General features: G+C 43.1%; 1 protein-coding gene across 4 annotated transcripts in view; it reads left to right on the top strand.

Annotated features, from left to right (window-relative positions):
- Positions 1–8,304, top strand: part of GARRE1 (granule associated Rac and RHOG effector 1) — a 59,986-nt gene extending 51,682 nt beyond the window's left edge. For all 4 annotated transcript variants that reach the window (XM_083370822.1, XM_083370821.1, XM_083370823.1 and 1 more), the window contains 7 exons: positions 1,215–1,312; positions 1,653–1,778; positions 2,655–3,637; positions 4,245–4,410; positions 4,801–4,935; positions 5,857–5,935; positions 6,799–8,304. In XM_083370822.1, the coding sequence (XP_083226948.1) occupies positions 1,215–1,312; positions 1,653–1,778; positions 2,655–3,637; positions 4,245–4,410; positions 4,801–4,935; positions 5,857–5,935; positions 6,799–7,110 (1,899 nt within the window). In that variant the 3' untranslated portion in view covers positions 7,111–8,304. The remainder of the gene's footprint in view (positions 1–1,214; positions 1,313–1,652; positions 1,779–2,654; positions 3,638–4,244; positions 4,411–4,800; positions 4,936–5,856; positions 5,936–6,798) is intronic.
- Positions 8,305–14,410: the final 6,106 nt, after the last annotated feature.

Below are 14,410 nucleotides of genomic sequence, written 5' to 3'. Positions count from 1 at the left end.
CATGATCATTGTTTTGGGGAGGACGTATAACCTAGAGAAAAATTATTCTGAGCAGACATTTATATGTATTTCCGTGTATGGAACACTAAGTTTTACTCGTTTCATCTACGTTGCCATGTTTTTTCCTTGAGTTGTGAGAAAAAGAGATGTTCAGGTGGGCTTTTTTTAGCTACCTATTGAAGCAGCTTATTTTTGAATTTGACGTGGGAAAATAGTTATATTCCTGAACAGATTATTTTTCATCCTAACTTCAGGCAGTTGCTTTTTTCCTCCGCTTACAGGGGAAAAATTAAAAGTGGATATATAGGTTGTCCTCGACTTACAACCATTTGTTTAGTGACATTCAAAGTTACAGTGGCCCTGAAAAAAGCGATTTGTGACCAGTTTTCACACTTACGACTGTTGCGGCATCCCCGTGGTCACATGGTTAAAATTTGGGCGCTTGGGAAGTGGCAAGTATTTATGAGTCATTGAGTGAATCTTGAGCCCCAGTTAAGTTCCATTGTTTCTGGTGAGTTGGAACAGAAATCACTTTGGGTGCTTTACAGAGGCAGAGAAGCAGTTTCAGGAAGTCCACTGCATTGCTTCTAGTTGACTGTGCTAGTGAAGATCCTGTTTGGGTGTCGGTGGAGGAGGAAGCATCTGTACAGGAAGAACAATGGATACTGGAAGTCATTTCCCAGGCCGGGTGTGTGGAAGCTTAATTGGCTGGGATTGAATAGCTTGCTTCCTCCGAAAGTGCACCGTGGCTATTCTACCGTTAAAATCTGCTGCCACAGAGTGCAGATAGCTTGAGGCGTTTGAGGGATGAGAACAAAGCTTTCGTCCAAGTGACCAGAGGGTGGTCAAGATTTGTTTTTTCCAATCTTGTCTAGCAGTTTACAGGAGTAACCAAGATTAAAATGGATCCCTTGAGTTCAAATGTACGCAAAAGATGATTATTAGCTGATGAAAAATGCTTAGTGAAATGCTTGCCTCTTTAAATATGTCCTGAACTTTCTTAGCTATTACATTTCACGATTATTATTTTAGCAGCTGCTCACAACTGTAAATACCATTCACACATATCTCTTTGTTTAACGTTGATATGCACTCGATTAGAGTTTAGCTCTCCAGGGGCCATGGCGGCTGCTATAAAATGATTTATTGTTTGAAGAGGGTCATTCTAGTACTTTTAAAATGGCCGTTGCTTACTTGTTTTTCTTTGCAATTAGGTGGTTGTAGACACAGCACAGAATGAAAACAAAGAAGCTTATGCACCACAAATCAGCTTAGAAGGTTCCAGAATTGTGGTTCAAGTCCCATCAACTTGGTAATTAGAATTTGCTACTTAAGGAAACCCAAAACAGAATTGTGTGTGCATCTGTGTATGTGTGGACAAAGTTAAGAAATTTTATTAAAAATCTCACACTGGTTTACAGTAAAAACTATCCTAATAAAGTAAATCGAAGGAAGTAAATAGTTTAAGTCATGCAGTTGATAATGACAGTGGTAATAAGTTTTGAATCCTCTCTGGCAGCTTCACTTCACACTGAGAGCCTGCCTAACCTTTGTCAGAAGATTGTCCTGTGTCATGATCAGAACATTAGTAATCTGATTGTGAATTACATTAGTCATCTGGAAATAATGTGATGATTCTCCATCTGCATCAGGTGCCTGAAAGAAGATCCTGCCACAATGTCTCTGCTGCAGAGAAGTCTGGATCCAGAGAAAATGTTGGGACTGGTAGATGTACTTTATACTGCCGTGTTTGACCTAAGTCGCTGGAAAGAAGGAAGGTTAGTAGACCTGAGTGTGGCCGCAATTGGTACAGAATTAGCACTGCATAACACTCCTCATTCAGGTGAAAAGGACTGTGAGAAGCTTCATCTAGTTGCTCAAGCCACTTACACCATGAATCAGAATTTCTGGGCAGCAGCATTTGACATGAGAGGAAAACCACGGTGGGGTTGTTGTTTTGTTTTTTGCATACACATCTTAGCTTCCTATTTCAGTTTATATGCCTCTGAGAAATCTGCTTTGAAGTGGAGTGGGTTGGAGTGGACAGAGAGAAATCCAGAGGCAAGAGGATGTGATCTCTCCATAGGAAGGGACCGATTCCCCCAAACCCAGATCAGAACACCATTACCCTGAGAGAAAGACTAGATCTCATATATGACCTCTCCTGTCAATTGGCTCTGCATAAGTTGTAACGTCCATGGTGTCCACGAAGTCCTGAACCACCTGTGACACCAGGTTCAAAGAAGGCGGCTCAGAGTTCCCCGGGACCATAAGCCTCGGGGACTCCACTGCCCACCTAGCCATGGAGTTGTGGATCTCAGGCAGTTGTAGCTATACCGCAAGGAGAGAGGTAAACAAACAGAAATCCTAACTGATCTCTATGGCTCAACCTCACCTAGTAATGTCTGCCATCCAGCTATATCTGGGACAGCACACCTGAATCCCCAGTCTCCATACCTGCCCTGGAGTCTTGGGTAATGCCACATCCAAAACCCAGGGGGCACATTACAGAGAGGAGACACAGACGCATCTGGCTTCAGTAATAAAGGCAGGTGGACTATTTGTTTGTATTTTGTTCATTCCTGAATTGCATGTTATCTATTTTCCTAAGTAATTTTTTTAACCTGAACTAGAAGGTCATTTTTGTTTCCCAGGGAGCAAGTGTTGCCCTACATTCAGATCCAACTCCAACGCGACAGCTCTGACTTTGGAAGCCACACTGACTTACCATCTGGAAATGGCAGTAAAGCAGCGGGTGGCTTGCAGAAGACTTTCTCAAAGTTGACATCACGATTTACCAAAAAAACTTCTTGTACAAGTTCAAACAACAATGGAAATTACTCCATTCCTAATATACCTTCTAAAACCCATTTTATAACTAACAACTCAGAGGACAAAGCAAAACTACCAAGTAATGCGGATGCTCGACTGCAAAGTATTTTGAACCTTGGCAACTTTCCGAGGGTTCTTGAGCCTGCCCAGCTGATGCAGAGCTCAAACCATCATGGAGTCAACGGCCTCCTTGAAAGGCAGGAGGGAGGCATTGCAGAAGACGGCAAGGATGCCAAGGGCATGAATTTACCAACTGACCAGGAAATGCAGGAGGTCATTGATTTCCTTTCCGGTTTCAACATGGGCAAGTCCCAACAGACTTCTCCACTGACTAGAAGAAGAACCTCGGATGCCTCCTCTTCTGCTGCAGCAGAACAGAAACCAGCTGCTGTGCAGCTGCCATCCCTACAGTCGTCATCTCACACCCCACTGCACCATCTCCAGCCGGGGCTGCCCCAGCAGCCCCATCCCCAGAAACCCCAGCAACAGCACTATCAGCCCTTGCGCCAGCCCATTGGGTCGCAGCAGCGCCTGCCCAGTAAGTGGCCAGGGGGTCCCAACCAGCCGCCGGGCCAGACTGTTGGGCCAGGGCTGTCCTCGCTGCCTCAGTGGGGCAGCCATGCCTTCTCCGATCTGAGCTCGGATCTATATAGCCTGGGCCTTGTGAACAGCTACATGGATAACATGATGTCAGAGATGCTGGGGCAAAAACCTCAAGGGCCTAGAAATAACACATGGCCAAATCGTGACCAAAGCGATGGGATCTTTGGGGTGCTGGGAGAATTTCTACCTTTTGACCCTGCAGGTGAGTTCAACTAATCATTATTTTACCGCACATTGAATGTCTCCAGAAGTTTTTGACTACCAGGGCACTCTCTTGAGCTAGCAGCCTCCTCCTGTCTGATCTGCTGCAGGGGCAGCGTGGCTTTGAGTTTAATCTGAAATTTTCCCCCCTCCTTTGGCCTACCTTGTTTTTCTTTGTTATTGTTTTTCAGCTTGGTGAGCTAATTTGTGTTTATGCTTTTGATAACGTAACTGTTACTGTAAGCAACTAACAGCTGCTTTCTATAATGATTGTTTTATTTGTATCCCTTTTTCAATCAGCAAAGTAAGTTTCTTTCAGTGGCCCATGGGCGTCAGGCGGCCACCGCGGCCAGCACACGGGGGATTGCCTGTGCTGCCGCTTTGCTCATGGCTTGCACTACACAAAGACAACTCGCCAGGAAAGCACTTCTCTGTGTGGTGCTGAATATTCAGCATTCAACAAAAATTCTGGACTACTGACGGGTTTCTTAGGCATGTCCATGGATGCAGGCACAACCTAGGGGTAGCTTGCTAAGCATAAAGAATTAAATAAGGGATAATTGGGGAAGAAATAGCTGACTGACAGAGATTTCTTTTCTTCTGCCCAGTTGGCTCAGATCCAGAGTTTGCCCGCTACGTGGCTGGAGTCAGCCAGGCCATGCAACAGAAAAGGCAGGCGCAACACTTCCGTCGCCCCAGCAATGCCCGTAGCAACTGGTCTCATCCTGATGACCTGCACAGGACCTGGCCCTTCCCGGAGTATTTCACAGATGGGTAAGGAGCCCTTGGTAACTCTCCTTTGCATACTGCACTGTGCAGACCATTATGGAAATTAAGTAAATTGGTTTTGATTGATTGTTGAGGCTGTTTTGTTAATCCAGCATGTTTTATTTTATAGATTAAATGCTTATGCCGTACTTCTCTTACATGCAAAATGGTACATACGGATAAGCAATGCCTCTATTTTTCCTTTTAAGAGGAATATTTAGCTAAGAATAATTCCAAACACAGGAACTTAAGCTACAAGGTAAATGTTTTACCTTGTAGCTTAGTGAATTTGAAATTGTTCCTTGGGATCTTGCCCTATCAAGAATAACTCTGAACCCCACTTTCCCCAGCTCCTTGGGGAGCCCCTCTCAGTCTTGCCTTGCTGCTTCTTTGTAGAGAGATGACCAGTAGCTGGTCAGGGACTCAGGGGGACTCCGCCAGCTCCAGTGACGAGACCTCCTCCGCCAATGGAGACAGTTTGTTTTCCATGTTCTCAGGGCCTGACATCGTGGCTGCTGTCAAACAAAGAAGGTACGTCAAACCTTTGACTTTAATTTTCCCCCTCCTCTTAGCAGGAATCACAGAAGCAGCTCTGTTTTGAAATTCACATCTCTCTCCTTTCTTACTACACCTGAATTGATTCCTCAACTTACTATATAGATTTACATAGTAAATTGGGGGGGGGGGGCTGAGGGATGAGCAGTAGAATTTGAATAGGTTGATGATGCATACATGGACTGGTTGTGGTGCCCCTGCTTTTGTGGAGTCAGGATAATTGCTATAAAGCAATTATGAAGAGTGTCTGTGTGGGAATGTCTCACCTGTCAAGGTAACAAAAGAATGGAGCTGGTGTGAATTGGGTAAGGCTCCAGTCTTGTGTCAGAGGCAGTAAATGTGTTCACACAATTGCAGGATGCATCGATGCATCCCAAGGGTAATCCAAAGATCTGGGCTTGCATGGCATGTTGAATCTCTGCTTGGATATCCAGCAGGTCACTGTTAAACATACTTGAACTAGATGAGTTCCTGGCTGGATCCAACGAGATTGGACCTAGCTTAGAGATGATAGGGGGAGCAATTACAACTTCCCACAGTCATTCCAGAAGAATACTAGGGTGCTAACTGATAGAATGCTGAAGGACAGTTCTCAGAGCAGCGTGTGTGGATAGGCAAGTTGGTATTTCCACTGAATGGAATCAGTTAATGTCAGAGGGGATCCCTTGGTCTAGCATATTTGGGGGTGCCAAGCCTCTCAGTTTGACTATAGAATTACTGAATACAGGATTGCATAGATTAAACAGTATTTTCCTATTAAACTATCACAACATTTTCCCTTCATTGAAATGAATACATATAAATCATTTATCGCTTATAAATTGCTTCAGAGCGAGATGGGCTGCAAACAAATTTACTAAATAAATAAATCAACATTTTTATTTTTTGTTTTTTCAGAAAACATAGCAGTGGGGAACAAGACACAAGCACACTTCCTTCACCACCCCTCCTTTCCACCGTGGATGATCATAACCAGGCAAGTCTTGGACTGAATATGGCGCCTTTTAAAGAGGCTGAGAGGGGAAGGCATGCATTGAGTTTGCTTGCGGGTCACTTTTCAAAAGCAGCAACTTGAAACAAATGGAGACTCAGACTGAGCCATTTTCTTAAACAAACTTCCTAGATTAAAGGCTGATGACATGTGGTGGTTTCTTTAGGGAATTGCAGTGAGTTACCTCTCTTTGTTTTTCTGCAGCCAGATTTGGGGTTTGGCAGGAAAACTGTTTGGGTGGGGAGCTTATATTGGCTTATACTGCTAGAAAACCTCGGTCCCAGCAAAATATCCAGCCCCCTGACAGGTGGTGTGCATTTTCTCACATAGCTAGAGAAGACCAAAAAGGGGGAGCTTTAAATGCAGGAAGGGGAGAATGGATGCCAGTAAGTACAGCGAGGGATGGGCATGAGCAGAACATCTTCCTGCCCGTTCCCAGAAATCCTCTCTTCCATGTGGACACTGAAAAGGCAACCCAGGGGCACTTTTTCAAGCAGCCAGTTCTGTGCTCCGTCCAACGGCAGGACTAACGTAAGACGATCCGACAAGAAAGCCTTGGCTTACCTGGCACAAAGATTGCTGAGGGACAGCTTTATTTTAGTATTTCATACTTTTTTTTTCCAGACCTGCACAAAACTCTACTCGTATCTGTACAAAAATGATTGAAGGAGCCATTAAGCAGTTCATTGTATTAACAGTAATGCGAAAGGCTCTATTAAGAGCCGATTTAAGATCCTGTGTAAAGCCAAAAGGCCGGGAGGGGAGGTTGGGGGAAGGTTGTGTGATTGTCCTTTAGGCCTGGCTTGGGGACAGAGTTTGAAGCTCAGATGTCCGTGTTGCTCTTGCAGGACAATAAAACTAAAACGTGGCCCCCGAAGGCTCCTTGGCAGCATTCGCAGCCAGGCCAGAATATGTCTTTCTATCAGCTAAGCAGCCCTGCCAGCCACTGGAACGACCCCATGCAGATCCTGCCGTCTCCCGTTTGGTCAGCTGCCAACGACTGCCCTCCGCCCACAGGGATGGCCTCCCCGTTTGCCTACAGCCAGCAGCCTCAGCAGTCGCCTCCGTTGCCCCCGTCTCAGCACAAGCAGGGCCACAAGGGCTTTAAATCTTTCCCAGGCAAGCATGAGCGTCGGCCGTCCTACCTGCCACAGTACTGACGCGCCTCCGTTTCCTCCTGGCCAGAGAAGCAGCCGAGGGCCAAAGTCTTTGGTATGATCCAGGCTTGCTTTGTTTCTGTCTGCTGGATGTGATGTGGGGTGACGGCTTCGGTAGTGAGTCTCTCCTTCCTTGCAGCACTTGGCACACGGTGTCTACACCACAGCTCTAAACCGTGAGCCTTTCAAAGCATACGGACTCCCCCGGTAACAAATAGTGACACTCTTACCACAGAAAACACTGTATTTTATAGCTATTTTTTCATATAGATTTATAGTTACCATTTCTTGCTAAAAACAGATTTGAGTATTTTTAAGCCAACCTAGCAGTTTTGCTCAATGCTCATTTTCTTCAGATTTCTAATTGACAAAATTATAAAGTCTTCACTCTGATTTTCACAAGCTGTGGTAGCTTTTTTAATGCAGTAGTTGTCAATATGCCGCACAAACTCTTTGAAATTCTTTCCAGTTGTTTAGTTTGTGCAAAGCAGCTGGAACCGCTCAAGGTCTGTGAAGCGATCTGGCCAACCAGTGAACACCCTCCACCTCCATAAAGTCCTTTTGGTGGGGTTATGACACTACATTTGATACTTTTACATTTGGCCAAAGGCATTATCCACACAGTGCTCTTTAAATATATGAAAGAATAGAAGACTACTTGCAAATATAAGTCTTATTTCAGTGCTAGACTTAGTGTGTAAAAACATGAGCTGGCTCAGAAGAGAGAGAACTTAAAACACTATTTTTTGTAGTGCTAAGAATTAAAATAAACTACTTTCAGTCAATATGTGCCATTAAATAAATGAACCTGTGGAATTAGAAATATCTTCCAACCAAAGTGGATCTGGGGAATGATTGGTGCTTAAAATGGGAAAAAGGTAAATATGTATAGTGATCCCATTGTATATTAATTGAAGTGAGAGAAGTCTTTATAAAACCTATTTAAATTTTCATATTTCATCTTTGAAAGAGTAATTATAAACCACAATATTTTCTGGTATAAAGGTTTTTGACAGTATTAATATTATTTTTATATTTTCTTAATTCATATCATTCTAATACATTGACAAGTAAAATGGGTTATTAGTTATAAATACACATAGTTTTTGATGAAGATAAAAGCACATTTAAGTTCCCATTTTCTACAAACGTACATGTGTATATTAAAGATACCATATATATATATATATATATATATATATATATATATATATATATATATATATATATATATATATATATATATATATATATATATATATATACACATATACACACACACAAAACATAACACTAAATGTTGGGGTGGATAGCATAAAAGCCCATCCATCTTCTGCTTGTGCGCCGTTTAGCCATCTTGGCAGGCCTAAAATGTTACTCTTTGTGCTGGTTAAGGATGCCAATGTTGCCTGTATTTATGATATTGTCATCTTGTTTCCTGAAATCCCATCCTTACCATGTTTACAGAACTGTTTGCTGTGCATAACTTTACAGTCATGTGCTTTGCACAATCAGTGTGGCTTCTGTCTGTACATTGTTAATGTTCTGTACTTTCTGCTAAAATGTTGGTGAATTTAAGTGATTTTGAGTCTCAAGTATAGAATTGAAAACTTGTATTGGACCTTAAAATTGATTGCAGTTGTATGCCACAAGGCTTTCAAGTACAGATATATGTTGTGTTGAGCATTTAAGCTGCTGTTGCAGTTGAGTGACAAATGCAAACATTGGCAATTTTCTAAAATTGAAGTTAAATAGTGGAAATGCAGGTGAATCATTTTTTGTCTGGTAGGTGCTGCATCATCCACTGCTTCCAGTTATTCTGAACACCTATTAATTTTCCCAAGTATTGGCAAGCAAGGTTTCACACAGCCAAGTGCAAGGGGCATGGTGCTTAGTCAGATTTATCTTTTCATGCAGTACTTATGTGAATAACTATGCTTTGGAACTGGAACTGTACCTTTTGTTTTTAATGTTGAAGCACCTGTAAGCAAAAGCAACCCTATTTGCTTTATTAAAGACATATATTTAATAATAGGTTATATCATGTTAAAATAAGATATATCCAAAAAATGAGTACAATTATGTTGAAAGTTATTCTCCTGCTGTGGCTGGAGAGAATCGTTAGCTGGGCTTCTCCTTATTTCCAGCAGACAGGAACAATTTTGGGGTGCCCAAGATGGGAGTAAGAGACTACCTCTTCTTGGTACTCTATTGAGTCTGCCGTACAGTTGATTCTACTGCCCCAAGGCAGGAGTAGGGGCCTGCCTCCCAGATACTCGCCTGCTTCGTTGTCCACTGCAAGAGCTCCCCACTAATCTGTCTCTAGCCTTTCCATTTTTGTTAAATATTTTGATTTTTTTATTGCTGTGCCCTCTAAAAAGCTTGTAAATCCTGTAACCTCCTTGGATACTTCAGGAGAGATCTCAGATGGGTCAGTAATTGGGGAGCTCAATTACGGGGCAGCCTTCTCTCCCCTCCTCCCAGTGGTCTTCCTTGGAAAGCCCGATGCTTATTCCAATGGTATCGTCCTTGATCCCTTGTCCTGTACAAGAAGGGTGCCCCGACATGGACCAAAGGGAGAATGTGTTTTTTAGAAAAGGAGCATTGAACACGGAGAGAACAGGTGCTCCTATGGCTGACTGCCTCACTGGACCTGTTTTTCTGATTCTGGATAGGTAAGAGGGGAGGGAGAGAGAGCTGTCGAAGGAGCAGGCTTTCATGGATACCATGATGCTTTTGTCCCAATCCAGTTTTTCCTTGCTGATCGGAAATTTTTATAAAATTCCCATTTCTGAAGGAACCCAGTCATAGCCAACCACTAATCTATTACTGAACCTTCCCAGCAGAAAGCATCCCATTCCATGTTCCTTGGTGGAAATCAAGCTACAAATCAAAGCAGCTGCGGTCCAGATCCCAAATAACAAAGACTTAAGATCTTCTGTTTTTCCTGTTTGCCTAGCGTGACCCATATTACAAAGAGACCCAAGTGCTTTCCATAGTTTGCTACAGCTATCTTATAGGATTCAAGGGCCTGTATCACAATTGGTTTATAATTGTGCCCTGGTGATAATAGAAAATACCTCCAGATGCTCCAAATCTTTGGTCATCACCTTGCCACCAAGGTTTTAGGGGTAGTTCTACTGGCAAAAGAGATCTCAATTTGTTACAAGGTTTTTTTCATGGTACCCCAAAACAAGATGCATTGGAGTGATCAAGATTTCATAATAATAAGTCAGTATCAGCATCCTCCATAGTTCTTAAAGGTAAAGGTAAAGGTTCCCCCGCACGTGTGCTAGTCGTTTCCGACTCTAGGGGCCGGTGCTCATCTCCGTTTCAAAGCTGAAGACCCAGCGCTTGTCCGAGGACGTCTCCGTGGTCATGTGGCCAGCATGACTAGACGCCAAAGGCGCACGGAACGCTGTTACCTTCCCACCGTAGTGGTCCCTATTTTTCTACTTGCATTTTTACGTGCTTTCGAACTGCTAGGTTGGCAGAAGCTGGGACGAGTAACAGTTCTTATGGTAATCCCTTTCAGATTACCTTCAGTGTAGAAACTATTAAGCTTCTCTTGGGGCAAATTTACACGCATTCTTTTCCCTATTCCACTGGAAGTTCTTGAGATATAAATATCAAGGTTGCCTCTCCCCATGAACTCTCTTTCTTTTGGGGCTGGTATTGACCTCCAGACAAGGAGTTTGATCTACCCAAATCTAGGTGACCTCATTAAAAAGCCATGCTTCCTACTTTAAAAAAGAGAAACATAACATCCAGAATCCAATGCTTCTCACCTAGCCTTGGTATAATTCAGAAGAAATATCTGCATCTAACAATGTGCAAGCAACTGGAAACAATTTTAGGCAGGTGCTTGGTTCTCCCAGATAACAGAAACGATAGGAGTTATCAGAGTTGCATGTCAATTAAACGGAATAATCTTGGTTTATGTCCAGGGCCTCATTGTATTATCCATGGATTGAGTTAATGTATACCCAGCTTGAGCAGGGAATTGGATTCCCAAGACCTCCAAGGTCCTTTCCAACTCTGTTATTCTGTTATATCTTCTTACAATGAGTGCTATTTTCCTTCCAAAAAACAAGCTGCGATTCCACTGAGTCTTACACATGAAAGAGTCCTTTGAATAATGGATATTTTAAGGCTGTAGACATAGGAAGTACTTCTCTTCTCTTCTCTTCATTGGAAATATCCCTACCTATTCTAATAGCCACCAAAGCCAGCCTTCTGGACTGGAAGATCCTTAACCATGGCGGCATAGGCAGGGGGGCTACACCAGGGTTCAAACATACCATAAAATCTTGGTGGGCTGGAAAACCAAATCTGCACAAAGCTTGAGTTACTTCGAAATACCTTCACTACCTTGACAAGTTCTGCTGATTTTGACAGAAATGCAACACGTGGGACACATGAAGGCAGAACCAAGTCCTAATCTGTCACAAAAGAAGCTCCAAGGAATTGGGAAGAGGTGAATTGTCAGTTTCTGTCCCTCTCGACAGAATATATCTGGGGCCCCTTTAGTTCCAAAAGCAGATTGGTTTAGCTGGTCTGATGTGGAGCTGGAAAAATGTAGCTACAAGTCTATCCAAGAGATCTGACACACATGGGTCAGAGCCTTCAGTAGATCTGTTTGAACTATAAGCTACCTGCTACCTGAATCACAGTATCTTCATGGTGGTAGCCATAGATTCCCTGAAAATCAGACATTCAGATTCCAAGGAGGTCTTCTGCGTCTAGCCTCAATTCACTCTGCTAACCCAGATCCTGCATTTGATATATCTGAAGACCACAACTGATTAAGAAAAGCCCAATATCCAAAATGATGCAACTGTCCGCAAATTCTATTTTTCACACTGTACGTCCTCAGCCATCGAACCCAACTGCACTCCGGGGTCTTCTGCTTGGTCCTTGAATCTCTTAGTAGCACATAAAAGCCCTCCTGCAAAGTTAGCTTGCTTATAGGAAGTCATTGGCTGGGCTGTTGGTTGGAAAGGATCTTTCAGGCCTTCGTGGACCCATTCAGGATTCCCCAATCACGTTCATAGCAATCCCACTCTGTGGCATACAAGATCTCTATTGGCTGTGCTTCTGTTGACATTAAGTTACTGTGCTCTAGAGAAGCAGTGAGACAAATGGCATGTCCTTTAAAAACCCATCTACATTTTCTCTCCAGGGTGCCAATGCTGCCCACGAGTTATCCTCTGACAATTACCAAGTGAGTTCTATACCTGCGTGGTGTTCAGGCCTTGTCTGCAGGTGGGATGTCCCACCATATAGAACCCCACCATAAGCAGCACAGGCCCAGGCCTTTTCCGTTAGTGCTTCTCTGAGCCACATATCCAGAGCAGGAAGATAATCCTACATACAGTTGCAAGTAAAAGTATGTGAACCCTTTGGGATTACGTGGAGTTTTGCATGAATTGGCCATAAAATGCGCTCTAAATGTCATTTAAGTCAGAACAATAGAAAAACACAGTCTGCTTAAAATAATACTACACAAACATTAGCTGTTGTCATGTTTTAATTGAACATAAGATGGAAACATTCACAGTGCAGGGTGGAAAAAGTATGTGAACCTTTGGACTTAATAACTGGTTGACCCTCCTTTGGCAGCAATAACCTCAACCAAACGTTTCCTGTAGTTGCAGATCAGACCTGCACAACGATCTGGAGTAATTTTGGACCATTCCTCTGCACAAAACTGTTTCAGTGTAGCAATATTCTTGGGATGTCTGGTGTGAATTGCTCTCTTAAGGTCATGCCACAGCATTTCAATCGGGTTGAGGTCAGGACTCTGACTGGGCCACTCCAGAAGGCGTATTCTGTTCTGTTGAAGCCATTGTTTTGTTGAATTAATTGTATGCTTTGGGTCATTGTCCTGTTGCATCACCCATCTTCTGCGGAGCTTCAGTTGGCAGACAGATGGTCGTACGTTTTCCTGCAAAATGTCCTGATAAACTGGAATTCATTTTCCCATCAATGACAATAATCCGTCCAGGCCCTGAGGCAGCAAAGCAGCCCCAAACCATGATGCTCCCTCTGCCATGTTTTACAGTGGGGTGAGGTTTTGATGTTGGTGTGCTGTGCCTTTTTTTCTCCACACATAGTGTTGTGTGTTTTTCCCAAACAACTCAATTTTGGTTTCATCTGTCCACAGTATATTTTGTCAGTAGTGCTGTGGAACATCCAGGTGCTCTTTTGCAAACTTCAAACGTGCTGCAATATTTTTTTTGGACAGCAATGGCTTCCTCTGTGGTGTCCTCCCATGTACTCCATTCTTGTTTAATGTTTTCCTTATTGTAGATGTGTCAACAAAAATGTTAGCATGTGCCAGAGATTTCTGTAGGTCTTTAGCTGACACTAGGATTCTTCTTTACCCCACTAAGCATTATGCGCTGTGCTCTTGCAGTCATTTTTACAGGACGACCACGCCTAGGGAGAGTAGCAACAGTGCTAAACTTTCTCCATTTGTAGACAGTCTGTCTTACCGTGGACACATGAATATCAAGGCTTTTGGAGATACTTTTTTAACCCTTTCCAGCTTCATGCAAGTCAACAATTCTTGATCGTAGGTCTTCTGAGAGCTCTTTTCTGCGAGGCATGGTTCACATCAGACAGTGCTTCTTAAGACCAGTAAACCCAAAATAGGTGTGTGTTTTTAAAGGGCAGGACAGCTGTCAGCAACACATCCAATATCATCACACTGGTTGGAGTCAAGGTTGGCTCACTCCTGGCTCCAATTAGCTCTTGGAGAAGTCATTAGGCTAGGGGTTCACATACTTTTTCCACCCTGCACTGTGAATGTTTCCATCTTATGTTCAATTAAAACATGACAACAGCTAATGTTTGTGTAGTATTATTTTAAGCAGACTGTGTTTTTCTATTGTTGTGACTTACATGATGTTTAGAGCGCATTTTATGGCCAATTCATGCAAAACTCCACGTAATCCCAAAGGGTTCACATACTTTTTCTTGCAATGTATATATTGTAGTCCTTTGAGTCTGAAGAAGACATGCTGTTGTGTAGTTCATCTGTGGATATGGAGATGGCTCTGCATATCCACAGATGAACTAGACTACAGCCCTGCTGAAACTCCAGTCTAGCACAGTGGGGGGCACTGGAAGTCCATTGTTTAGCAACTGTAGGCATTGTGGAATGCCACACACAATTTTCTTAGTGAAGGCTTCATAGCACGGAGCTTGCCAGGGCTTGTCAGCAAGCTGCAGTTTCTAGTTTGCTAGAACATTGCTTAACATGAGAAAAAGAGGGGAAGTATTTCCAATACTCTTATGA

Source organism: Vipera ursinii (assembly GCF_947247035.1).
Source record: "Vipera ursinii genome assembly, chromosome: 10".
Lineage (NCBI taxonomy): Eukaryota > Metazoa > Chordata > Lepidosauria > Squamata > Viperidae > Vipera > Vipera ursinii.
The sequence above is the reverse complement of the archived record's forward strand: the minus strand, read 5'-3'. Positions and strand labels throughout refer to the sequence as shown.